The 26,784-nt window shown below is 52.7% G+C and overlaps 1 protein-coding gene across 2 annotated transcripts in view; it reads left to right on the top strand.

Annotated features, from left to right (window-relative positions):
* Hspa12a (heat shock protein family A (Hsp70) member 12A) overlaps positions 1-25,103 on the top strand; it is a 138,893-nt gene extending 113,790 nt beyond the window's left edge. For both annotated transcript variants that reach the window (XM_055630043.1, XM_055630044.1), the window contains 8 exons: positions 522-626; positions 1,289-1,405; positions 10,592-10,763; positions 13,095-13,181; positions 13,659-13,763; positions 14,370-14,628; positions 19,966-20,069; positions 20,818-25,103. In XM_055630043.1, coding sequence (XP_055486018.1) covers positions 522-626; positions 1,289-1,405; positions 10,592-10,763; positions 13,095-13,181; positions 13,659-13,763; positions 14,370-14,628; positions 19,966-20,069; positions 20,818-21,455 — 1,587 coding nt within the window. In that variant the 3' untranslated portion in view covers positions 21,456-25,103. The remainder of the gene's footprint in view (positions 1-521; positions 627-1,288; positions 1,406-10,591; positions 10,764-13,094; positions 13,182-13,658; positions 13,764-14,369; positions 14,629-19,965; positions 20,070-20,817) is intronic.
* Positions 25,104-26,784: the final 1,681 nt, after the last annotated feature.

Here is a 26,784-nt window from a genome sequence, read left to right as displayed (position 1 = left end):
TGGCTTCAGGCAGAGCCGCAGAGGCTGCAATGCCTGGCTTTCAGCAGATTAGACAGAACCAGCCTTAAAATAGGAGCTCGTCTATTTTAGTGACTTGGCTGGCAGCTCACCAGGGAAGGGGAGATTGGTGTGTGTCAGCATCCTACTTGGCAGTGAAGGGGTATGATTTAAGCTGCTATCACGGGGCTCCCAAGGGTGACCGTGTCTGGAAGTTGCATGTAAATTGCACTGGGCTTGGCACCTGCTACCCGTTCCCAGAACCCGCTGTTGGCCAGAGACACCTGCTTCCACAGATCCAAGAAAGGGAGATAGGAAGGAGGACACAGTGAAGGTGGGGCCTGCAGAGAACAGCCAGCGCTCGCATAGAGGGAGGAATGTTGCTGCCAGGCCCCTTTCGGGATACACCATTGTCTCTGTCCCTCTAAACACAGGGATCCGGGATTGCACTGGTCCTCCAACAGTAGTTCCCAAAGCAAAGGCAGGGTTCTCCTCCTTACTGCCACCTCATCCCCGCCCTCCAGGACCTCACCATGGACACAGACCTGACAGCAGCAAATGGCAAGAAAGTCAAAGCCCTTGAAATCTTTGCATACGCCTTGCAGTACTTTAAGGAGCAGGCACTGAAGGTGAGTCTGAGGGATGGCATTAGGCCGGCTAAGGGCCACTGCCCCTGCCAGCTAGCGGGAGGTTCTCCTGCAGGGAGAGAATGTGGTTCAGCATTTTGGAACAAATTTGGCAGTTCCTAAGAAAGATAAACACAGAGACAGGACCCAGCAATTCCACTCCTAGGGAAGTGAAAACATGTACATAAAACTGTTTACGTGAGAGTTCACATCAGCGCTATTCATAAAAACTAAAAAAGAAGAAACAGGTCAGATGTCCATCAGTTGATCTGCAACCTAATGTGGTATGTCTGTTCAGTAGAATATTATTTAGCCACGAAAAGAAATGAAGTAATGATACATGTTACAGTTGGTTAAACCTTGAGAGCATCATGTAAAATAAAAGAAAAAACATACAGAAGCCACATCATATAATTCCATTTGAAACATTCGTAACAGGTAAATCCAGAGACGAGAAGACTAGTAATTCCCAGGGATCTGGGGGTGTGGGAATGAGGGGTGTGGGTGATGAAGTAAACGAGAGGAGCCAGGGCGCCCAGTCTCCACGCTGCCCTGGTGGGACGGCAGACGCAGACTCCTGGAGTTCGTGGTAAAAGACTGCTCAGCCACGCGTGGTGTCCGGGCAGCAGAGGCTCCTCAGCTGCTGTTTACTCTCTTGGTGTCAGGAGCTGAGTGACCAGGCAGGGGCGGACTTTGAGAACTCTGACGTCAGATGGGTCATCACCGTGCCTGCCATCTGGAAGCAGCCAGCCAAGCAGTTCATGAGAGAAGCTGCCTATCAGGTGAGGGGCCACAGGAAGGGGCCCGGAATTCCCACAGCGTGACTGTGCTCAGATATCTCCCGGCGTGCTCCAGCTTCCTAAGGAAAACGGGAAGGGACAGGGATGAGGAGTCTGCTTGCGGCTGTTTTCAGCCTAACAGAGGGATTTCTGTGTTAGGTTTCCACTGTAAATTTCTGGGGATGGATTTCAAGCTGGGGTTCAGAGACATTTCCTGTAGATGAAGGATGAAAAACTTGAGGAAAAGCCTTGGAAACAAGAATGTTTGTGTAAGAAAGGAACAGGCAAGGTTGTTGGCTGGGGCCCAGGCATTTCGGCTTGGCCAGCAGGCTGCAAAAGGCCACCTGCAGCTGGGGAACTGAACTGGCCTCTGCTCACTGCCTGTCAGAGCCACAGGGAAGCATGCAGCTCTCAGAGCAGGTGAGGGCTAACAGTGCTGGCAGGTGCCCGTGCGAGGGCAGCAGCGTGGCTCCGTGGTGTGCCAGTCAGTGTCAGAGGTAGCACTCTCCTGCGCTTAGTGACCAGCCATCAAGGGTCCACCCATGCCGTAAACACTCACGGCCTCTGAGGTGCTTGACATTGAATGCCAGCTTGATGAGATGTGGCAATAACTGGTGGGCAGAGCCACCGTACCTGCAGGTGGCACTCCTGGGCAGGAGTCCTAGACTGGATGGACAGAGAGCTAAGCACGCTGGCACTCATCCCCCTGCTTCCTGATGGGGCCATGCCACCACAGCCTCGAGCCCCGCACCGTGCCCTTCCCACGGCGACGGTCTGTACCCTCAAACTGTGAGCCGGAGTAACCCTGCCACCCTGCAACTACCTTTGTCAGGCAGTTTGCATCAGCAGTAGGAAACGTGACTAATACCACCCCCACTGTCAGACAGCTTGTGCCCAGCCTTGTCCGTGACAGGCACAGCTAGCCACGTGCACTGCTTCTCCTGCCCCAGCACAGAGCTGGCCTTGGCCAGGCATAGGTCAATGCTCTGCCTTGACAGTGGGTCCCAGCTAGGGACATCAGTGCATTCCATGTGTCCTCTCAGGAGGCACCGCGCCCACCTTTCTCAGGGTGTCACTTCTGATGTCATGTTAGGTCTCAAAGGGCCACGGAATCACTGAGATCCCCAGCAGATGGTAACGTGGCTCCATTGCTGAGCACCATGGGCTCTGCTCAGCACTCACGGCTTTACCCGGCACAGCTTGTAGAGCTCAGCTTGTACAAGGTCAAGGGTGGATTATCCCTCCCCTCTGTGTCCCCTTTCCAGGACCTTTTCCTCCACTCTCTCCTTCCTCTGTGCAGTGTGAGAATCTGGCTCTGTGTATGAAGCTGCCAAAAATAGATTTGCTTTTATAGGGATGGAGGAGGAGGGTGGAGTTCCAGAAAGAGAGGACTTCTGTAGGAAGAGGAGCGGGTGGGTGCATCGCAGTTATTTACATGGGACCTGGGCAGCACTCCCCGGGGATCACTTCCTGTGGTGTTCACAGATGGGCCAACAGAGCATGTCATTTGCTCAGGCTGTGCTGGGCTTGAGCTGTTCCCAGGAAGGACATGCAAGATTCATGGCCTCAGCTTGCCTCCCCAGCCACAGGAAGACTTCAGCAGCGAGTGTGCGACCTGGAAAGGGGTCAGGTCTTATTTTTAGACTGGGGAAAGAGGGAGGCATGGTGGCGGGTCAGTTGTCAGGCTGTGCAGCCCTGGCCTGGCTTGCTCTAGGACAGAGTCCCTGAGTGGGCAGGATGAGCGGCATCCCTGCCTGTCTAGAGGAGGGCACTGCATTCTTGACGCTAGTTATGGCGGCTCATCCCTGAAAACTCAGCACTTAGAAGGCTGAGGCAGGAGGATTGGTTTGTGTAGAGTATGCAGGACATTAGGAACTGTCTTCCGGGGCAGGGTAGCCTTCATTTGGTAGTGTTCTGGCAGCACTGGCTTTGACCTTTTGTAGTTCTGCTTTGATACTTCCACTCAGTTCACAGACCAAGTGGGTGTGAAATGACCGCCTTATTCAGCCTCATCTCTTCTACACAGGTCCCTCTGCCAGGCTCTGGAAGGCACTGGAGGTGACAAGCTGGCTGAGTTAGGGCCTGCTCACGGAGCCAGGGGCTTAGAGTTAGGAAGTTAGAGGGTGCCCTCGGGGCAAGGCTGGTGTGCGCTGCCTGCAATGCCTTCTAAAACAGTTCCAGGAAGACTGGGAGCGCAGCACCCACCATCCCTCCGCCACAACCCGATGCCTTTCTAAGCAGAGCGAGGAAGGTCCAGACCTATAAAGGCGAATTTTGCAGGTCAGCCAACGGGTCAGTTTACCCAGATGCCTGGTTAAGAGGACGTTCTTGGCGCTCCTTGAGGGTGTTTTGAATGTCGTCATCTATCTGTTCAGAGTAAAGCAGACGCCTCTGAAGCATGGACAGACCTGCTCTAGTCAACTGAAGGCTGGATGGGGCAAAGAGGGAAGAAATCCGTGCTGCCTGCCTTTGAGCTGGGATGTGTTTTTTCTTTTCTTCCCTTTGGAGGCAGACAGAAATACCAGCTCTTCTTGGACCTTGAACCTGTGTCCTTTGGACAGGAGCTCTCAACTAGCTCTCCTGGGTCTCCAGCTTTGGTGACCATGGCGTTCGTCAGGCTCTGTAATCATGAGCAAAGCCCTTGTAGGAGGTCTCCTGCTGGGTGGCTGAGTGTCCTGCTTGCACTGCTTCCCTGGAGAACCCTGGTTAGTACATGTGCAAAGCCAGACTCTGAGCCCAGTGTCTGAGGATGCCCACAGGGGCCCTGACCCCACACTCGGGCCTTAGACAGACGGGATTACTTCCTCCTCTGTGGGGGTAGCTGCCTGCCAGCCCACCCCCAAGAGCGACTTCAGAGTGACGCAGAAGCAGTGCGCCCTCAGAGCATTAGGAAAACCGGGCATGCTGTTCTGATATAGGGAACATGGCAGCGCTCCCTTAAGCGTTTAGAAGACGGAGTAGAAGTTTATGGTGCATTCACCTGCCAGAGAGGGGGAGGGAGGCAACCCAGATAGAGCAGAGCTGGAGTGATCTCAGTGGAGCATCCTCCAGGCTGAACCAGGTCCAGGGCCTCTGCCTGAGTCAGTGCCCATGAGGGCTGCAGAGCTGGGCACACTGATCCACTTCATCTGGGGACCCTCTGGGGCCTGTCTGCTCTCAGTCCAGGGAGAAATAATGTGTCAGAGCTCAGTCCCTCAGGTTTTGCACACTCAGGACAGCTATGGATCCTTGCAGAGCAGTCAGCGGTAAGATGGCAGCAGAGAGGATGGCGGGGTGTTCCTGTGAGGCCTTCAGGAAAGATAGAATGGAGAGAAAGAAACACAGAGACAAAGACAGACAGACACAGACAGACAGAGAGCGAGAGAGACGGACAGACAGATAGACACAAAGACAGAGAAAGGCTGAGTCTCAGGGGACTGTGAACAGGAAATTGTCCGGTTTTATTTCAGAGGTATTTTGCATAAACTGTGTAACTCTGGTGAGTTCCAGAAGCCTATTAAATAAATGAGGCTCCCATGTGTGGCGGCCTCTCTTAACACAGAGACACACGGGAAGTGCCTTCCTGCCGGAACAGGCTGCAGTGAGAAATAATACTGTTGAGAGATGTGCAGCTGGGGCAGCTGGAATTGGGCCACAGCCCGGGGACGCATAGCTGGCCTGGCCATTTTTCTCATGTGCGGAAGGTCTGTCGACGGGACATAGGAGCTGAGTCTCTGGGGTAAATGGCTGCTTCTGTGGGCTCTCTGGAGAGCCGTTCAGCCGCCTTGCCTATGGAGTGGACCTCACAATTCCAGGAAGGCTTTAAAGTGTGAGCATCCACTTGGCAGTTTTAGATCCCAGAGGAGTAAGTGGGGTAGCGTGCTTCAGGGTTGCACGCTTTTCTATCTGCAGGACGCCCAGGCCCCTCCCGCAGCATGCTCGTGTTCATCTGCAGAGCCTGGGCCCCGGAGAAGGCGGCTGGCCAGGGGAGTGGCTGAATCATTCAGCACCTGCCTCTGAGCCACTGCCACAGAGCGAGTCTAGCTCCTGGTGCCCTTAGCGAGAGCAGGGCCCAGCACGGACGCTGGTCAAGTCTGTACCAACCTGAGGAGCCAGACCCACTGCAGTGCTCGCCAGCAGTGTCTGGGTTACTGGAGTTAGGATCTGGGCTGGTTTCCAAGTACTGGTGTCTCATTCAAGGGAGAAAGGCACACAGAGCTGCAAAGCAGCAGGAACGCTTTATTCCCAATAGAGCATTCAGCAAGGATACGGTCTTCAGATTGGTGTCGGCGTGTGTGTGAGAAGACACGAGGGCCCAGGCTGTGACCTATGGCCCCTTTGTGGGGTCTACACTCGAGGCACACGTGATTGCTGGGAGGCAGGTTGCCTGGTTCTCTGTTGTACTGATTAGGCCTCAGAACCATTTCTCTCCTGTGTGTATCCCTTCCCGTAATTCATTTGGTTTGTAATCATACACACACTGGTTATGCAGAGGCACACGATGATAAAAAGGGATTGTCTCTAAAAGTTCACTTTAAGGAGTTACAGTGCGTATGCCCCAAACTGGTTCAGGCCGGACTGGCCTTCTCTTCGCTGTGCCCAGACATAAGCAATGAAGTGAATCTCAGCTTGATGGATCTTACAGGGTGAAAACCTTATTCCACTGCTAAGAGCACAGTGTGTGCAGCTCGGCGTGGTCTGGGGTCCTCGGTTGCTAATAGGTTGCTAGGTGCACTGGTTAGAGAGGGGTGAGTGTGTGTGTGTGTGTGTGTGTGTGCACAGCCCCAAATCAGTGCAGCCCCCATGCCTGCCTCACCGGTAGAGGTGAGCTCACAAGGAACAGTAACTCCAGAGTGCCAGCTTCAAAGGCCGACCCAACAAGGCAGAGAAACCCTGGTTCTGTGCCCGGCAGATGTGGGCCTCTAAGAGTCTGAGTATAGGGTGAAGCCAGCGGTGACCCTGTCCAGGTTTTGAAGGTCTTTCCTCCTGCTCTGGAAGGTCTGAGAAGGGCCCTTGGACCCTCCTGGGAAGACAGAAGTATCCAAACAGAGTCAGCCGACTTCTCTGCCTCTCCTTTGACCAGTCCCTTTCTGGAGCTCTTTGTAGTGACCCCATGGGCGGTCCCTGGTGGCACCAAGACGCCTGGGTCTGTTGGGTGGTGTAATGGGTGCTGGATGGGTTACTTTTCTGTTGCTGTGATTAAGCATCACCGCCAAAGCACCGCCCAGACCCCTGACACTGCCCAGATCTGTGTTCCCAGGCTGCATCCTCCTTCCTGGAGTGGGTCCACACCGTCACCTCTGTCCTATCCGTGCGCCTCCTCACAGGTGGCTGGGGACCCCTGTGGAAATGAGTGGGTCACAGGCATTGCTGTGACACCAAAGCCAGCCCCTCAGAGCACGCGTCGCCTCTGCTGTTTGGGGCAGGAGCCATCAGCCTGGGCCTGCCTTTTCTTTTTTTTTTTTTTTTCTTTTTTCTTGAGACAAAGTCTCTCTGTTATGTAGCCCTGGATGTTCTAGAACTTGCTGTGTAGACCAGGCTGGTCTCAAACTGACAGAGATCCACCTGCCTCTACCTCCCAAGTTCTAGAATTAAAGGTATGCCGCCTGGCCTATGTCTGATCTTTAAAAGACTTTATTTTTAATTGTGTGTGCATAGTGCATGTGAGCACAGTGCCAGGGAGTGTCAGAACAGGGCACAGACTGCCTGGGGTTGCAGTCACAGGCGGTGTGAGCTGCTGTGATGTTATGAATCAAATTCTGGTCCCTCGTAGGAGCAGCAGCTGCTCTTACTGAGCAGCCACCTCCCAGGCCCTGGGCACGTCTTCCCAGTGTTGGGCTTTGAAATGAGGGCCACCTTGCTAACAGCCACACACTAACCCATGTGCCGTCTCAGGCGGACTCATGCTCTTGCCAGGGTTTTCGAGATAAAGACTTCCTGGGCACAGCAGGGAAGATGGGTGTTGTGTGCGCACGGCATCTAGGCTGGGATTCCCAGACCCGGGGGCCTATGCCTGTAGCTCTGCTGCTCAGGAGCGGTGGAGGCAGACGCATCCCTGCACCTCTCCCGATGGCCAGCCTGGCCGAAATGGTTCTCTGCAGGTTCAGCGAGGGCCCGTCTCAGAAGGCAGGCGGAGAGCAACATCGGAAGACAGCTAGCTGGTGTTGACATCTGGCTCCTGTGCATTGCACGCGTGTGCCACAGACACACAGATTTTCCTCTGAGTCGGAGGTCCTGCTTGCGCTGTCAGTCATAGCCAGTGTGTGAAGATGTCTCTCTCCTCCCATCCCTGAACCTCCTGCCATGGTCCAGGCTCATTGGGGCTTTGGCTAATGCAAAGTCCAATGACAAGAGGATAATTTGTGGCTCTGACGTCTGAATGGCCTTTGCCTGACTCTTTTCTTGGTCCTGGGGCCTAGGGTTTGGCCCCACCACCTTGGTTTCATTTCTAATGTGAACTCTAGAAGCTTCATACACAGGGTCCCAGGAAGCACACACACCGAGTCACCCCTTGTGGGGAAGCTGACTCTGGCCACCCGTTCTCCCAGGAGGTCTTTGGTGCTAGAACCCCAGAAAAGGATGGCCCTGCACATCCCTGAGCTCTGCCTTGCTTTAGAGTTCTTGCTCCTGGGATGCCGGGCATCAGGCTCAGTAGATTCACCGTCTCTGTCTGACTCCATCCTGTTTCACTGGGAACCTTTAACTCCTGGCCGTCTGTGTGCCGAGGATCTGTGGTCTGATCCAGGGAGGAGGTGAGGCTAGGGCAGGGCTGTTTGCAGCTGTTTCGCAGGGAGCAGAGCAAGGTCCTTCACATCGGTGTCATCTAAGGGCAACCCAGCCAGTTTGCCCCGAGACGAGGCTCATGAGCACTGTCGTTGCCTGTTCTTGGTCATACCTGGGGTGCTAGGCGGTGGGGAAGGGGTGCCCAGTGACTGGTGCAGAGCGTGTGTGTGGATCTTGAAGCTAGCTCCTCTGAAGTGGGTACGGTCCCAGAGAGGCACATGGTGTGTTCAGGAAGTCGGCCCTTCTCCTGGCTGGCTGCTGCAGCTCTTGCAGCTGTTACTGATGGCATTTATTTGGCCTGTGATTGCCGTGGAGAATGCCAGGCAAGGCATTATCTGACACAGTCCCATCCAGGGGATGAGGAGATGGTACCTAAGAGCAGAGGAGGAGAAGCTGTCAAAGGGCAAGGCCCAGGGGTCTCCACTGTAAACACAGCACTGAGATTTAAGGAGCCTGACTTGAGGGGCTCATGTCTGCAGAGCACCTGTGAAAAGTCTCTGTAAGCCCCATGCTCCATGGGGAACTTCCTGTCCTAAACAAACAAGCCGGGGTGACTGGCCACCCTGTCTCTGCCCCTCGATATCTTCCTGACTGCTTCCAATGTCTGGCTAGTTTAGTATCTGTTGACACAAGCTGGAGTCACTGGAGAAGAGAGAGTCTCAACAGAGAAAATACCTCAGTAAGATGGGCTCTAGGCATGGCTGTAGGCCACTTTCTTCATTAGTGACTGATGGAGGAGGGACCAGCCCATTGTGGGTTGTGGTCCTGGGTTCCATAAGAAGCAGGCTGAGCAAGCCATGGAGAACAAGCCGGTAAGCAGCACCCCCTTGGGCTCTGGGTCAGCTCCTGCTCCAGGTTCCTGCTCCATTTGAGTTTCTGCCCTGACTTCCTGTGAAGATGAACTGTAATGTGGAGGTGTGAGATCTCATCACAGAGACAGTAACCATGTAGCTAAGACAGCACAGTGTTTATCACAGCTATAGAGAAGTAACACTGACTGTGCCTTTAGTAAGGCGATACATGAGAGGCTCTGGGGCCCTTGGCTTTCTAGCGTTCTAAGCTGAGCCCTCTCTCCTTGCTTCCTGATAGATGCACCTAAGCCCCTCCGCCCTTGGCTCCTAGCTGCTCTTCCTGTGAAGACATGGCACTAGGACACTTTCTGTCCACTAGACTTCCAGTGTGGAGTGGAGGTGGGAGGGGGGGGGACTCTGTTTGAGCAGGCATGGCATGGAGACAGATCCTCAGGCGTCCTTGGAAATAGCAGGAAAACAGCACCATGGAGACAGGAATGGCTCTTGCTACTAGAGCCAAGGAAGCGCCATGCCCCATGCCTGCTCGGGCCCAGGGACCCTGCAGGCCGTGGCTCATCTCAGAGGATGCCTCAGCCTCCAGGGCCTGGGGCGGGGAGGTGGCTGGGGCAGGTGTCAGGCACCGAAAGCACTCCTGCTTCTTCGGAGTTGCAGATGGGAACCCGGGGCTGTAACTGTCATGATGTTAAGAATGTGTACAAGCTGGCATGTACTCAGTTGGTGCAGTGTGTATCTGACACACATGAAGTCCTGTTTTCCATTGCTAGGACCACATAAAACAGACATAGTGACACACACTTGTAATCCCAGAGCAGCATGCAGCAAGAGGTAGATGTAGGGAGATTAGACATTCATGGTCATTCTTGACCACATAGCAAGGTTGAGGTCAGCCTGAGATCCATGAGATCCTATCTCAATATATATATATATTTATAATATATATATATGTATATATATATATATATTAAACCATTGAAAGACTAAAGGCATTGGCTAAAACACCTCCAGCTGACTGCCCACCCTCACTAGGAAATGAGGGACTCCATGGAGGTGTCCTCTGGGGGCTCCTACTCATATGTCACACCAGTAAGCAAGTGGCAGGAGCTCCCCCAAGTACTCTGGTGACATCAGGAGGGTTGTCACATGCTGGTCGAGCTGTGTTTCACTGGGGTCTGCACAGCCTCTGTGGGAAGGTGTGTGAGGCACTGGCACGGGAACGGATCCACCTGTTTTCTGCCGCAGTTTTCAGAGTGTCCGGGGCCTTTGCAACTCTGTCCTCCAACTGCTGGCACCCTACAGCTCATCTTTACGTACTGTCCACCATCTCCTCGCCTCTTCCATGGTGCTTTCCAGTTCTAACCTGAACAAGTCCCAAGGGCAGAAGCCCCCTAAGCCAGCGCACCCTGCGTTCCCGGAGTCCTTTGCATGTTGAGGGGTGTGGGAGCTCAGTGTCAGATCTCTGGTATTAAATTCTGCAGCGCCTGCGGAGGGACTGTCGTCCCTTGAACAAACCAAGCTTGTTCCTCAGACCTGCCCTGGGGTGATTCATCATCTAGGTGTGGTGGCCTAGCAGGCCTGCCCCTCGTCCCAGGTCCCAGCGTCTGTTTCTGTCTTCTAGGCAGGCCTGGCCTCCCCTGAGAACTCGGAGCAGCTCATCATTGCCTTGGAGCCCGAGGCCGCCTCCATCTACTGCCGGAAGCTGCGTCTGCACCAGATGATCGAGCTCAGCAGCAAGGTGGTGGCCAACGGGCACAGCACCAGTGACACAGTAGGAGCGGGGTTTGCACAGGGTACCTCCACTCTCTCTCTCCCTCCGCTCTCCCCTCCGCCAACTCCTGGGCGCCGCTCACTGTAGCTGCTGCCAAAGGCACCTCAGGCTGTGAGGGGCAGGGCACCCCATGGGGAAGGGGGTCTTAGCCCCTCTTCGCTTGGTGTTACTCCCTGGCCCGAGAAGACTGCCCCATAAACTAGGCATTGGATAAGCTGGCTTGTCATGCCTCAGGGCCCTCTCTCCAGGGACCTGAAGGTGGTTCTTAGCCTTGCATTTTACTAGGATGACTTTCTTGTGTATTAACAGAGTCAGTCTGCTCCAATTTGCCTGCCACCTATTCCTCTGTTGAGACTGTTGACTTACTGCTGACTCACTCACTGGGCTCCAGGTGTGGGGCGTAATGAACTCTTTAGGTGCCTTACACACTGAGTGAGCTGGTTTCTCCTGGCCCAGGAGATGCGCCCTGTGGGAAGGAGCCGTTGACAGGCCTGACCAGCATGGGTATTTTAAGGAGCTTTTCCCCTTGAATATGTCACCTGCATAAATGACTGTCCTGGTCCCTAGGAGTGTTTGCTTCACCAGCCTAAGCTCTGTGGATCTGTCCAGGGCTCCAGGGGTTTAGAGAGGTGAGACCAAAGTCACCCAAAAGCTCGCGGACTAATGGGAAGCACCATACACCCTAGCTCTGAGTTCTGCTCAGTTCTTAGGTATCAGCTTAGGGGCTTAGGTGTCAGCCTTGCATTGCAATTGGACCAGCTCCCCCATGGGTGGGGTGCTGTAGGGACCCCAGGACATCTGGCATCTGTGGGTCCTTCATAATCGCAGGTCGGCAGCAGAGGCTTCTGCAGAGGGATGGAGCAGGCAGACATTCAGCCTCCAAGGGTTTTCTGGGAACATTACCTCCTCCTGATGGGTTTTAATGGGATCCATAAAAGAGACATTTGTCCAATCTTGGGCTTAATCTGCCTGAAAAACTGGGACAATTTTTTGAGAACTGGAAAGATGTTTTCCCAGCCTCCCTGTTTTTTTTATGAATGCCATTTTGTGGCCACATAAATTATCTTAGCAAACTGGATGCCTGCAAGGTCTGAGAAAGTTTGTTTCTTGTTTGGTTTGTGCTGTACCTCCCATTTGACTTGGGCCTCCATGTGTGCTAGGGAACTACACTAAGCCATCCCTTATGTCCCTTAGAGTTCACCTGGACCAGTGTGAACGGAGGAGAAAATCCTGAGGTGGGGCAGCCCCCCTCCCCAGGACACCCCATGACCCTTCCAACCCAGGCTCTGAGGAAGCTGGAGCTGGCTGGGCATTTGCTGTTCTCGTCCTGAGGGAAGCTGGTTTTGCAAACACTTGGCTTCTGGCTTCTGGTCGAAAGAGAATGCTGTTAGCTAACCAGCAAGGAGGGACTCACAATGGTGGAGAGGGAGGCGGCAGGAGGGAGGGAGCCGAGGCCGCAGGGCCTTCTGCTGCCACCCTAGGGTGGCTCTAATGAATCCTCACTGCAGAGGAGGTGCTCTGCTGTATGCAGGCTGTCACTTCAGGTTTACAGTAGACCAGCAGGACGTGTTAGGGAAACAGCTCCTTTTCCGCCCACCAACTGATGATGTCCCTACCTTAGAGATTAGGAGGCTGAGGCCTAAAGGGCTAAAGTGATTGATCCCCAAAGCCCCCTTGACTGTGGCCTGCTGTTTCCAAGGCTCCCTTTCATAGTACCTTTCTTATTCTGCTCTTTCAAGCTTAGAATTTCAGATCACAAAAGCATTCAGAGTCTCTAGGCTGTGGATTCATATTGCCAAACAAGAAACCTGGCATTTCCGAGTCCCTCTACTTCACCCAACAGTTATCTGTGCCCTTCTGTTCCAAGCTGGTCCAGCCACTCAGCACACAGCGGGACCTCCCCTGGGTACCCTGGTGATGCTGGGCTGGGCTCCCCTAGCTTCAGGTGTCACCTCGTGGCCGAAGCGCCACCCTGTGGCAGAAGTACGCACTGTCTTCAAGAGCTGCAGGAAAAGTCATTCCCATGAGGAAGATAGAGCCAGCATTCCAAAGCTCCTGTGATGTGAAACGGTTTAACCTAGTGCATGGCAGGCTGCTGGGAAGCTGGCCATTTCATTAATCCCCTCCCCAGAAGAAAGTCACCAGAGCCAAGAATCTCACCAGGGCTCCTTTCAGCTGGGCCCACGCCAAAGATGAGGGCTGGCTTTCTGGCTTTTGATGTCATTTATTAATCCTTTTGGCCAAGTAAATGTTCCATCCCTGAGCCCACCGTGCTGTTGCCTTCGGCAGCTGCAGACGCTGTCGCCTTCCCATGCTTTCTCATGCCTGCTTCTTTCTTTCTGTCGGCCCCCAGCCAAGGAACACGTTCGGCGAAACCGGCAGAGTCGCACCTTTCTGGTGGAGAATGTCATAGGAGAGATCTGGTCTGAGCTGGAGGAAGGTAGTGTCTTGGGATGCCTTTTGCCCCTGCTTGTCATTATCTATCGTCACTGCTGGCAAAGATGCATTTACAGTCATTACAGCTGCTCTTTGGGAAGATGCTCAGTGGCAGAGGACTTTGAAGGCCACTGGCTTAGGGCCTGCCCTCCTGGGAGCTGGAGCTGCAGGCTTGCATGTCGGAAAACCACACAGACAGACTTCTCCCGAGGAAGATAAGGCTCCCCAGTCCTGGAGAGAGTCTTGTGTTGCCCTGCATGTCGTGTGTGGTGGGACACAGCCCTGCATGGCGTGACTGCTCGTCTTCTAGGGTCCCTTGAATGGGCATGACTGAATTCTCCTTAGTTACCGAATACCTCTGTTAGTGAGCAGGCTCCACTGGGCTGGCGAGCAGGGTTGGAGGTGCATACTGGGCCAGGTCGGAGCTCAGGTAGCTGGGGGGATGGGCTCGGTGCTTGAGGACTTCTATCTCTCCTGGCAGGTGACAAGTACGTGGTTGTTGACAGTGGAGGGGGCACCGTGGACCTGACCGTCCATCAGATACGGCTGCCAGAGGGGCACCTCAAGGAGCTGTACAAAGCCACAGGTGAGCTGCCGCCACGTCTTGTCCACTCCCTCGGATTCCTCTCCCATGGCCGCATGTGGACTGTGAGTGGTGGAGGGCCCTTCTCTCCATTTGCAGTGGAAAGAAAAATGTCTCTGAATGTCCTTCCAAACCACCCCTTGAGCTCTGGAGATCGGCACCATGCTGGATAGTGACCCAGTTCCTGCAGTTTTACCAGGGTTTGCCTGTAGCTTGGTATCACTGCTGACTGAATCTAAGGCAAGATCTCTGCACCTGGAATAAGATCGCCAAAATAAGGACCACGCCTTTTCCCTGTGGGAGGGATGTCTGCTGGGGTGATGTCATCAACAGACTGCTGACAGCCTGAGGCCTGTGGGTTTCTTGAGAGGGAACATTGTCATTTTTGAAATTATTTATTTAAGAAAATTTAAACAGACTGTTGATGGGAAAGAAATCCACAGAAGAAGCCTAAGGGTGTTGAGGTGTGGATGGACGGTTAGCCACTGCCTGGGTGCCAAGAAGGCCTGGTGTGCTTTGGAGAACACAGGGGAAGCCTACAGTTCAGCAACTGGTGCGAGTCTCTTGTGTTTTTGGTAACCTCATGGCACCCATCTCTCCTCCCCTCAGGTGGACCCTACGGCTCTCTGGGAGTAGATTATGAATTTGAAAAGCTGCTTTGTAAAATATTTGGAGAGGATTTTATCGAACAGTTCAAGATCAAACGCCCGGCAGCGTGGGTAGACCTGATGATCGCCTTTGAGTCTCGGAAGAGGGCCGCTGCGCCAGACCGGACCAATCCCCTCAACATCACGCTGCCCTTCTCCTTCATCGACTACTACAAAAAGTTCCGGGGCCATAGCGTGGAGCACGCCTTGAGGAAGAGCAAGTATGTCTGCGTGAGCCGTGTTGATGGCGTGAGTGAGCCGTGTTGATGGCTTGAGTGAGCCGTGTTGATGGCTTGAGTGAGCCGTGTTGATGGCGTGAGCCGTGTTGATGGCTTGAGTGAGCTGTGTTGATGGCGTGAGCCGTGTTGATGGCTTGAGTGAGCTGTGTTGATGGCGTGAGCCGTGTTGATGGCTTGAGTGAGCTGTGTTGATGGCGTGAGCCGTGTTGATGGCGTGAGCTGTGTTGATGGCTTGAGTGAGCCGTGTTGATGGCTTGAGTGAGCCGTGTTGATGGCTTGAGTGAGCTGTGTTGATGGCGTGAGTGAGCTGTGTTGATGGCTTGAGTGAGCCGTGTTGATGGCGTGAGTGAGCTGTGTTGATGGCGTGAGTGAGCTGTGTTGATGGCGTGAGTGAGCCGTGTTGATGGCTTGAGTGAGCCGTGTTGATGGCGTGAGCAGTTGATAGAAGGGAGAATTCGCTGTGGTCGCTGAGTTCTGACCCTGTGTGCAGTGTGGTTTTGAGCAATGACTCAGTTTGTCTCTGTTTCAACTTTACTTTCACTACTGAAAATGGGACAATTCTACTTACCTTAACGGTTTTGTGGGAGTCATGTGAATTCCTATGTTCGGTGTTTAACATAATGCCCAGGTCACAGCAAGTATAGTCTGTGTGTTAGCTGGTATGCTCGCCAGGAAAATAAGAGCTTATGAAAATGGGATGTTTTGTTTGGGTGGAATCTCAGTGTTCTACTGCCGTGAAGACACCATGACCAAGGCAGCTCTCAGAAAGGAGAGCATTTCACTGGGGCTGGCGTGCAGGTTCAGAGGTTTGGTCCATTGTCATCGTGGCAGGGAGCATGGTGGCGCGCAGGCAGACACGGTGCTGGAGACAGGGCTGAGAGCTAGATTCTGATCTGCTGAGAGAGACAGAGACAGAGAAACTGGGACAGAGACTAGGCCTGGCCATGTGTGAGCTTTTGAAATCTTGAAGCTTACCCTACCATCCAGTGACATACTTTCTCCAACAAGGCCACAGCTCTTAGCTTTTTCTGATAGTGCCATGCCCTGATGACTAAGCTTTTAAATCTATGAGCCTGTGGGGCCGTTCTCCTTCACAGCACCACAGGTGGCTGCCGAAGCACGGAGTAGAACAGGACTGGGTGTGCACTAGATGAGCCAGTGGGAATCTGTTTTCCTGCTTCTCCGAGACACTAGCCTGCCCTTATAGATAGGTCAGTTTGTTGCAAAATGAACCCACGTGGAAGATTCTAAAACTGAAAATTTTTAAATAGAATAAAAGCCCCTAAGTTCCTGATAATTTTCAGAAAATTGTCTTAGAACTATGTGGGGTGGGTGACACATGCCTGTAACCCCATGCCTGAGGCAGGGGGTTGTCTTGAGTGCAAGGCCAGCCTGGGCAACATAATAAGAACATACTAAAACTTACCTTTGACATACATGTCCAAAGTGAACTGGTTGTTACTACAGTCTGGCTAATTTTCATACCTGTCACTTTCCATAGATAGCCCCTCTTGATGGCCTTCTTACAATGAATGAAACTCTATTGTCCACTGTCAGTCATCGGCACTTCCTAGCCAGCCTACATCATTCATGCCTCCCCCAGTAATTTTAAATCAAAGATTGTGATATAATCCATATATATGCCAGCCTGGAGTTCTAAGGGAAATACCATTTAATATGAACATAATGTTATCACACTTCAAATTCACTGCCTCTTTGATTATTGAGTTAGTGACTGTGAAGATGGCCCTATGGGTAAACGCTTGGTTATTAAGTTATGAAGTTGACTCCGTGGGTAAATGCTTGGTAGTTGAGTTAGTGTGAAGATGGCTCCGTGGGTAAATGCTTGGTAGTTGAGTTAGTGTGAAGATGGCTCCGTGGGTAAACGCTTAGTTATTGAGTTAGTGGCTATGAAGATGGTTCTATGGGTAAATGCTTGGTTGTTGATTTAGTGAGTGTGAAGATGGCTTTGTGGGTAAATACTTGGTTGTGGAGTTAGTGAGTGTGAGTTAATGAGTGTGAAGATGGCTCCGTGGGTAAACGCTTGCTGCCAAATGTGAGGTCCACAGTTTGGACCTCTGTGTAAAGCTGGGCACAGAAGTGTGATCTGAAATCCCAACATTCCTCCAGCCAGAAAGGAGGTGGGCACAAGACAACCCCTGGGGACTTGTGGCCAGGTAGCCGGAAACACTCAGCGGCAAGCAGTTTCTATTGCTGTGAGAAACAGCATGAGCAGTCCCAAACAAGGAGAAGGTGAGGACCGGCACTGGAGGTCGTCCTTGCCTCCTCGTGTGCTGTCATTACACATGCTCACACTCATACAGGTGGGTGTACACATGCGCTCTCTCTCTCTCTCTCACACACACACACAGAGCTTTTTTTTCTCTTTTTTAAGCCAGCTAGCATTATCAGCTTCTTGGTCTGCTTTCTTTAGTTTGTATCAATAGGCTTGATACAAACTTCAAGCCTTCAAGCCCGCAAGCATACAAATTTTCCTCCTGGTTTCACGCTTCATAGCATGTTAGTTGTAGGCTGACTGGCTGCCCCAACAGTTTCCCACAGTCTTAGTTTGCTCACTGTGTGCCCGCAGGTTCTCTGCTCTGTACATCTGTCCCGTGCTATGCTTTTGCAAATAGATTAACATGGAGTCTTGGGCAAATTCAAGTTTGAATTTTTGGCAAATCTACTTAATGTGGGGCAGTCTTTGTGAACTTACATTTATTACCACATAATAATTATATGTAATAACTTCACTGTGACATTTTCATGTTGTGTATAATGTATTCTGATCTCACTCACTGTCTTAGGGTTCCCACTGGTGTGATAAAACACCATGATGAAAAGCAAGCTGGGAGGAAAGGGTAACAGTCTTCACTGTGGGAGGCCAGGGCAGAAACTCAAGCAGGACAGAAACCTGGAAGCAGGGACTGAAGCAGAGGTCGTGGAGGGCGCTGCTGACTAGGCTTTCTCCTCACAGCTGGCCCATGCCATCCAAGGCCACCTGCCAGGGTGGTCTCACCCATGGTGGACTGGCTCCTCCCATATCAACCACTAACTACAAAAATGCAGACCTAGCTGGTCATTGGTGGCACTCAAGAGGCAGAGGGCAGGGGGAGCTCTGAGTTCAAGGCCAGCCCGGTCTACAGAGTGAGTTCCAGGACAGCCAGGACTACACAGAGAAACCCTGTCTCAAAACAAAAGTAAACTAAACAAAAAACTAACCAGAAAGAGAGAGAGAAAGGAAGGAAGGAAGGAAGGAAGGAAGGAAGGAAGGAAGGAAGGAAGGAAGGAAGGAAGGAAGGAAAGAAATGCAAGCCCAATCTTTTGGGGGCATTTTCTCAGTTGTGGCTCTATCTTTCAAAATTACTCTAGCCGTGTCACCGTGTCAAGTTGACATAAAAACTAGCCAGTCCAACCATCATCACCCACTCTTGTTCCCTCCCACTGATCACATCCTCTTCCCAACCAGTCCTCATCTACTTCCGTGTGTGTGTGTGTGTGTGTGTGTGTGTGTGTGTGTGTGTGTGTTAGGCTGTTTACAGAAACATGCACCTTCCCACATATCACTGAAAGCAAGAGCACCCCTTCCTCTCCAGCATCCATTACAGCTACAATTCTCAGGCGGGAGCAGGCCTCTGTGAACCCTCCCTCTCCTGTGACAGGACGTTCAAAGCCTCGGGCAGTCTTTTGCGGGCCAGCACAGTTGCACATCAGGAGACCTGTCACTTCTTTTGGACATTGGTTCCTGCTGGTGATCACGGCCACGTTGACCCTCACTGCGTCCCTCTGGCTCCCTTGATGTTTAGTGTATCCTAAGAAAGTTACTCCTCAGTGGTTTGGTGGCTTCAGAAAGGAGAATGAGTAGTGATTTTTTTCTGTTTATTTTTTTATATTGGTGCAGTGGTGCATACCTTTAATCCTAGCAGAGGAAGTGGAGGAGGCAAAGGAGGCAGAGGCAGGTGACTGAGGCCGGTCTGGTCTACAGAGTGAGTTCTAGGCCAGCTAGGGCTACATGGTGTGGTGAGACCCTAGCATCCTTCAAAGTGGCGCTGGGTTTTATCTGTAGGGAGATGTGTATCTAAGCATGGTTGACAAACCATGGCTGTGCTGTGTGCCTTACTGGTGCTGAGCCCCACCTTAGACAGGAGCAGCCTCTTCCACTTGGCCCTGAGCCGTCCTGACACAGCCTCTGAAGTGCCTTTGCCCTCTGCTCTGTGAACTGTGCCCCGATTCTTCAGGAGGCCTTGATTCCTTTCGGTGGGAAACAGAGTTGACTCAGGTGTGCTTGCCCTCTGGACAGGGCCCTTGGGCCAGCTGGCTGCCTGGGATGACAGTCTCTTTGCCCTTCGGCTCCGTGGATACAACTCCTACCCCCTGGGTCAAATCCTGGGATCTGGGCATAGTTCCTGGAGGCCCTCCAACCCTCCCAGTGTGGAAACCCGCCAGCCCCAACCAGCCACGAGGCCATTCCACACCACACACTGTCCTCTGGCTTCTGCCATGGAAGCCTGGTGTCATGCAGATGTGGTGCTGAGAAGCTGGTGTGCCATCCCACAGGCCCTGAGGGTTGGAGCAGGTGGGGCCTCTACTTAGCGTCTAGGAAATGAGCGGATCCCAACAGTGTTTAGTTCCCAACACTAGCTAGGCTAGGAAACAAATGCTCAGTGTTTCATGGGCACAGCCTCTGCTCGAGCTTCGCAGCTTCCCCTAGGGCAGGGTGTGGGGGAGGGGAGGACACAAACACACAGGTTATAGTTGGTAAACTTGGCTTCTGGCCACGAAGACCCGGCTGGGAGGAGACAGAAGCCAGTGTGGCCGAAGTCCATGGTGTGGCCAAAGCCGGTGCTTCTTCTGCTCCACACTGCTGTCTCTGGCTGTGCTGAGTCTTGGCTAGAGACTGGGAGACCTGGAGGCCGCCCTGTAAGCTGAGGGTCAGCTGTGGGATGCCACAGGGACCCAGAGAGCTGAGTAGGAGCCTGAGCTCGGGCTTCCAGTGCATGGCACTGCACCTCATCTCGAACAGGCTGTGTCACTGGGTAGAAGCGAAGGCACGGGCCTCCACTTGTCTCTTGTGCCAGGCTTTGGCTGTCACTCCACTGGGGGAGTTTGGTGCTAGCAAGGAGAAACGTAAGGTTATGTCTTAGCATTTGAGCTTGAGGGGCCAGGATCAGGCAGTTGAGCAGATTTACAAGAAGGCTTTTGACTTGAACGCCCCTCTGATCCCCACGGCGGGACAGACGTGCTTTCAGGCCACACGGCTGTGCAGGGCAGCCTGGGCAGCGTGCACACACTCACACGTGTTCCTCTGTGCTGTCCCAGCGTGGACTTCGTGAAGTGGTCCTCCCAGGGGATGCTGAGGATGAGCCCGGACGCCATGAATGCCCTCTTTAAGCCAACCATCGACAGCATCATTGAGCACCTCCGTGAGTACCCTTGGGCTTGGCTGCGTGTGGACAGAGCTGGGAGCGGGCAGGTCTTGCACAGCCCCGTTGGGAGGGAGTCTGAATCTGGAAGCCACAAGCCTGGAGCCACAGAAGTGGGCCGGGTTTGCACACCTATGAAGGGCTGCTGGACAGGGCTCTTGACTCTGCAGGCTCGGGAAAGCTGCTACCCGTCTGTGCCTGGCTTCCCTTTGGCCCTGAAGGTCAGAGGTCAGGGAACTCTGAGGCCCTACTGAGTGCCAGGCCCCGGGAATGTATCTGGTTTGAAGTATCAGGAAAACTTAGGAATCTTTGCATCCTGGAAAGAAGGAACTGTTTTGTGAACCAAGCAAGGATTCCAGCAAGACAGTCTGTCCGTCTGTCATCTGTGTGTTGGTTGTCCTCCCCCAGGGACACATAGGACGGGGACACTAGACCCTTTATGCATCCCTCACCTACCTCTGTGAATATGGGCAACAGCTTGGAGGCACTCGTAGGGATTACTGGCGTTCTGCAGAACGGGTCTAATTTAAGTCACCTCTGACAAGCTGAGCTCACCCTTGGCACAGCCCCTGCCCTCCTTCCTAAGTGTCCAGTGTGTAAACCTTTCTTCACAAGGCCAGCTCAATGCAAACTCGGCCGATGAGCTCGGGAAAGCGTCAGGGTTAGCTGGCTCCCCGGGCTCAGGCAGCTGGGACCCCGTGCAGGCGTGCTTTCAGCGCTCTGATCCTCCCTTCTCCTGCCCTTCCAGGGGACCTATTTCAGAAGCCCGAGGTGTCCACGGTCAAATTCCTCTTCCTGGTGGGCGGCTTCGCAGAGGCGCCCCTTCTGCAGCAGGCGGTGCAGGCCGCCTTTGGGGACAAGTGCAGGATCATCGTCCCCCAGGGCGTGGGCCTCACCATCCTCAAGGGGGCCGTCCTCTTCGGCCTGGACCCGGCAGTCATCAAGGTGCGCCGCTCCCCACTCACCTACGGGGTGGGCGTGCTCAACCGCTACGTGGAGGGGAAGCACCCGCCCGAGAAGCTGCTGGTGAAGGACGGCACGCGCTGGTGCACCGACGTCTTCGACAGGTTCATCTCGGCCGACCAGTCGGTGGCGCTGGGCGAGCTGGTCAAACGCAGCTACACCCCCGCCAAGCCCTCCCAGCTGGTGATCGTCATCAACATCTACAGCTCCGAGCAGGACGACGTGAGCTTCATCACCGACCCCGGCGTCAGGAAGTGCGGGACGCTGCGCCTGGATCTCACGGGGACCAGCGGCTCGGCCGTGCCCGCCCGCAGGGAAATCCAGACCCTCATGCAGTTCGGGGACACTGAGATCAAGGCCACGGCCATCGACATCGCCACCTCAAAGAGCGTCAAAGTGGGGATCGACTTCTTAAATTACTAACGGAACCGCCCCTCCCAACCACCAGCCCCCGGGGCTCCTCTGCATTTGCTGACCTCAGCCTTGACCGTTCTGTCCCCCACCTTGACCCTTCCCATAGCCCACCTGAATTTCAGTAGGAAAGAAGAGAACCAGGGAGAAAACTGAGGGGTTTTGGGTTTTGGTTTTCTTTTGTTTTTGAGGGTACTTTAGAGTCAGAAAAACTCAGAAATTAATGCCACGATCCGGAAATAGAAAGTTGGAGGATCCTAGGGCAGCCGGCTCCCAGGGTTCCTGGATGGTAAAGCAGTCTGCTGAGGAAACTGGTGCAGCTTGCTCTGAAGGGGTCCCCGTGAGGGCTTAGGATGCCCACCGAAGTCTCTCTGGATTTAAGTGAGGTCTTTGACCCAGGAGGGCGTCTTCATCAAAGGTCTTTGTAAATCATCTTGGATGGCATGGAGCAGGAAACACGAGCTTCCTGCAGTTAATTTCTTCTCTTTATCCTGGCTCAGAGTGCTCACTTGTGGTAACTTACACCATTTGTTTTTCTTTCTCTAAGCTGGTGGGAGACAGCTGTCCACGCTATCTCATATAGATTACAGGAAGCTCAGTGAGGGGCAGGGCAGCCTTGGCTAACTCAACCCGAAGGGGGGGTGGGGTAAAAGTGTTGTCACCTCCATTTTCCAGAGCAGGTAAAAACTTGCCTTGGTGGAAGAGGGCACTGAAGAGTTAGTGACGTACCCCAAACTACAGCAGTCCCCTTTTATCTGTCGGGTATACATCCTGAGGTTCCCAGTAGATCCCCAGAGGTGGGTAGTACCAAACCTTATCTGCTCTACGTTTTTCTATACTTACACACCTATAATAAAGCTCAGTTTACTAAAGTAAGTCATTAGCAGCAGTAACTAATGCTACATAGGACAATTATGAAAACACTTTGATGAAATTTCTATGAATGTGGTCCATCTCAGTGTATCTCACCGTACTACACCATTGTGCATTTTTGGACCACAGTTGACTGGGGTCAATTGAAAACCCAGTAAATGAAAACACAGACCACAAGGTGATTCTTAGAAGAGCAAACCTTGAGTTCAGAGGTCCTACATAGTTCTAGGTGATCTTAGTAGGAATTTAGAGAAAGTTTCTATTTGCCCTGTTTGTATCATCATGCCCAGAAATCCAAAGCCGGCCCCTGCCTCGCAGACCATGCAAACATTCAGTCAACCCCCTGTCTGCTGTTCTTCCTTCCCCAGTAAAGAAATACAAAAGGGGGTTCTGTTCCATCAAATGTCTCGATCAAATCTTCAGCTTTTCAGAGTCACCTAAAAGTAGTATGCACACCTAGACCTGGTACATGGGAGCAGCCTTTTCTAAAGCAGGTCTGTGGCTCAGCTGCCTCAGAGTCGCCTGGGTGCTTGTCAAGGACAGGTCCTGAGTCCATCCTTTACCAGAGCTCACTCTGGAGGGGCAGGATCTGCAGTTTTAGTGTTGGAACGTGGGGGTTTTGAACCTGAGAGTCTTGTCAACACTGAAGTGACCACGGAGTGCATTATATGGCCTCAACTCCTTCCAGGTCTCCCTCAGCAAGAGCCTGTGTGTCCACACTCTGCCCTGAAGATAAGAGGGCTTGGAGAGGCACCTGGCCTCGGTGGTTGCCTGTTTAACCCTCACAGGAAGGATGAGAGGAGGAAAAGGATGGCACGAACGGAACCCTGAGAATGCCGCTGCCCAAGGAGCCAGCCAGGTTCTGAGTTCTCACCTTCCCTCTGCAAAGCCAGCCTCACCAACATTCAGGACCCGACTGCGGATAAAGAATCAAACATCTGACTCTTAGTCCATTTGATGTGTTCAATGTTGTCTTTCCCACCTGCTGGAATTCATTCTGATTTCTAAACACTGGAGACATGCAGAATTAATGAGTGAATGAATGAGTGAATGAATGAAGAAAGGGACTTCAAATGCAAGTTGGATTTGTGAACCCATCATCATAGCCAATATGCAGATTTTAAGTAGCATTTTGAATTTCAGCCTGCTGCCTTCTTTTTCACACCGCTTGCTGCAGAATCCCCTGCTAGAATGTGAAAATGCTATCAAACCACAGAGCAAGAGATGGGAGCCCCGAGCCCAACGGCAGGGTCTCACAGGACGCTTGTCTTCTTAGCCTCTCCCGCTAACTCTGCTTCAGAAGCTCATGGGTCTCTTTTTGGGGTTTCCAGCCACGGTCCTCAAATAGACTTTCAATTTTGTTATAATGGATATAATTTTGTGTATATATAATTCTAGAATCTTGTACAGAATCTTTATTTCTACTGTGTGCTTGTTTAAAAAGGAAAATCCTCTTGGTTTTGGTGACTAGCACTGCTGCCTGAAAGCGCCACAGCTTCATTTCTTAACTGCTCCCACCGATCACAGTCTGCTGTGACCACGGCTTCATTTCTTAACTGCTCCCACCGATCACAGTCTGTGCTGTTATCATGCAATGGACTAAGTACGCAAGACTGAGCAATAGACAGAGGTGCCTTGGGTCAGAGTTCTCTGATCGACAGCTACACCAGACCCTTCCACACTTGCTCACCCTGCCAGAAGCTGAGCAGCTTCTGCATAGAGTAATGTATCAATTCTCCTGTCCCGACTTTGAGAGTGGAACTCACTGGTTCCGTAAGCAAGGCCTGCCGGAACAGCCTTGGATCTAGCAGGGTTGCTGGCCTCTCTTCTCTGGCCAGGCAAAGCACGGCATAGTTCATGATCAAAGGAGCCCAGTGGTACATAAACGGGGTTTCTGTCGGGTTGAATAAGTAATTGTGAGCAGTACAGTCCAACCTTCTCCTAGCTTGATGGAGAGCACTTCTCCCCTTATGCTGAGTCTATGTCCTTGCCTCCTGTTTTGCTTAAATGAGCTTATAGAAATCTGCAGTCTTAGCACAGTGATGATGGAGAGGGGGTGGTAATTTTACTGGACCTCCGCAGGGCCCAGAGACGCAGCCCAGTAGCCAAACTGAGTAAAGCTTTCCAGCCGATCCCTGCCCCAACTGAAATAATCCTAGTCTGAGCACTGGGTAAGTACACTTGGAACACATTTCCCAGTCTTAGTTCCAGAAGGTCTGTGGTCTTGACCAGTTGTCCTTTGCTTATTTTATCTGGCTTCTTTACCACCTTTTCTGTACACAGCAGGCGTTTATAAACAGTGACAGGACAAGGACATACAGTCGAAAGAGGTGTCCAGAAGAGGTTCTGGGGAGTGATGGCTGAGTCCAGGCTACAGACCCGCCCGACCCTTAGAATGTTACTGAGACCAAGTTTAGCCTTTAGAGTCCAGGTCTGGTTAATGGCCAGGGTAGCAAAGAATTGCATGCACCAATATAAACAGGAGTCAAAATGCATTATTCATTGAAGACCGAATGTCACACTGATGAAATAGTTGTGATGAGGCTTCGCAGTCCGTATGCTGGGGAATGGCTTATGTGGATGGCTAGTGTAAAGTTCTTGGCCACAATATCTCTAACTCCTCCCCTTTGCTTGACGTATGAAACAGTATCCTAAGATTTCAGCCACTGGGAGTCTTGTTCACTACAAGATAGATCCAAACCTCACAGAATTTGCAGCCTTTCACAACTAGACAGGATTGTGCCTGCAAACTCGTCTTCACAGATTCTAATAAAGTAAAGCTCTGAATTTCATGTGGCCTACAGTAGTTTTTTTTTTTCTCATTTGGGGTGTAGGTGGAATTATGGGGGGGTCATTACTGACTTCCTCCTCTGTGTCAAGGTCATTTTTAGATGGAACAAGCCTTACTGACAGCTCCATGGATGATCAGGGCCCTCTCTCAAAATGGGAAGAAAGCGGTTTAGCTATACAAGAAGGCAGATGGGCAGAGTCAACTGGTGAGTCATGGCGTCTGGATGAAAATCATTAAAACTCTGTGAGGCCTCGGTGGTGCTGCCCTCAGGCATCTCTGCAGGCAGGCAGAAGCTGTCTTGGCTTCTTCCCAGGCTCTACCCATGGGGCACACTCTAAATTGGCTCTAGAAGTGTCCGGCTGGCTTGTGGTATGGTCCCAGAAGTTCAAAAGGAAGAGAGGTGGTCAGTACTGCCTGGCTTGATCTGAGGTCCTGTCCTCTCCAGGGAACCACACTGCACAGGCATCAGATGGGCAATGGGACACACCTCCTCCCCTGCGGAGCCAGGCAGAGCTATAAGGCCGCCCGTGCCCTGCTCAGCTTACAGTGGTTTTACATTGGGATTCAGCCAAATGAAACGATGGCTCAGGCCCTGTTCCTTCCTATAAAGCCACTGCTAGGAAGTAGTAAGACAACTCTCCCAAGCACTCCATTTTGGGAAAGCACTTCAAGTCCCGTGTCCCAGGACCTTAGGGTAAAAAACAGTCAAAACCCAGGTCTCCTAATAAAGACGTCGGCAGGGAAGTACCGGGCTGAGGAAAAAGCCTGTGTTTGGAAGTCAACATGGACACAGATGGCCTTCCTTTCCCAGACTGCTTCCTGCCCCTCGCTGGCCCTCACGTGGACAGAGACTGCTGCCCACCTCTACAGAGGACAAGGGAGGAAGGCTCCCCTCTGTGGCTATGCCGGGCCATCAGTCTGTCCGGCCTCCCCCACCCCGGGGGAGGCGCTCAAGCTGCAGCCAACAGCGCCCAGAACAGACATTTCCCAGGCAAACATCTGGGCTTCCGCAGCGTGAGATGAGCGGCCAAGTTCACTCAGCAGACCAAACTCCAGCGGTTGCTGTTCCTGTGTCACCCCACCCCCATCCCGGGTCTCCATGTGGGGGGCAGAGCCAGCTCCAAATATCCCGGATGAATCCAGCTTCTGCCCCGCCCACTCAGGGTGAGCTCACAAAGGCCTGGAGAGCAGGTGGTCAGGAGGGTTCCCTGGTTTCCTGGGGTGCTCAGGCCGCCGGGTGAGAGCAGGGTCCGGGTGGGAGGAGGGTGAAGAAGGGTCCTGTCCTCCCTGCCTGCCTTTCCTCAAAGCTCCCCAAGCTCCTCCCATCGTTTTCTCCCTACATGCTGGCCTGTTTCCACCCTGTCCCCCAAGGGTGAGACTCTTCAGCACTTCCTGCCCCAGGGAGTACGCAGCCCTTGCTCCTTATCCCTTCACGCCACAGCGTTGAAACAAAGTATCACTATGCACTGTTTTTCCTTGTCTGTTAAGAGTGGCGGCTTCGGCCCAGCCGCCACCCACAGCTGTTCTGCTATAGAGAGTCGCTTGTTTATAGTTGTCCTGTTTAATCCGTGTCTGGAAATAGGTACAGTAGCAGTGCTGTGTTATGGAGCTGTTTGGAGGATCCCCTGCTTGGCACCTGTAGTAACAGTTCTTGGCCAGCAGGTGGTCAGTGCTGGG

Source organism: Psammomys obesus, unplaced genomic scaffold, assembly GCF_907164565.1.
Source record: "Psammomys obesus unplaced genomic scaffold, mPsaObe1.curated_primary_1811, whole genome shotgun sequence".
Lineage (NCBI taxonomy): Eukaryota > Metazoa > Chordata > Mammalia > Rodentia > Muridae > Psammomys > Psammomys obesus.
Note: the sequence above shows the minus strand (reverse complement) of the source record. Positions and strands in the feature narration are given on the sequence as shown.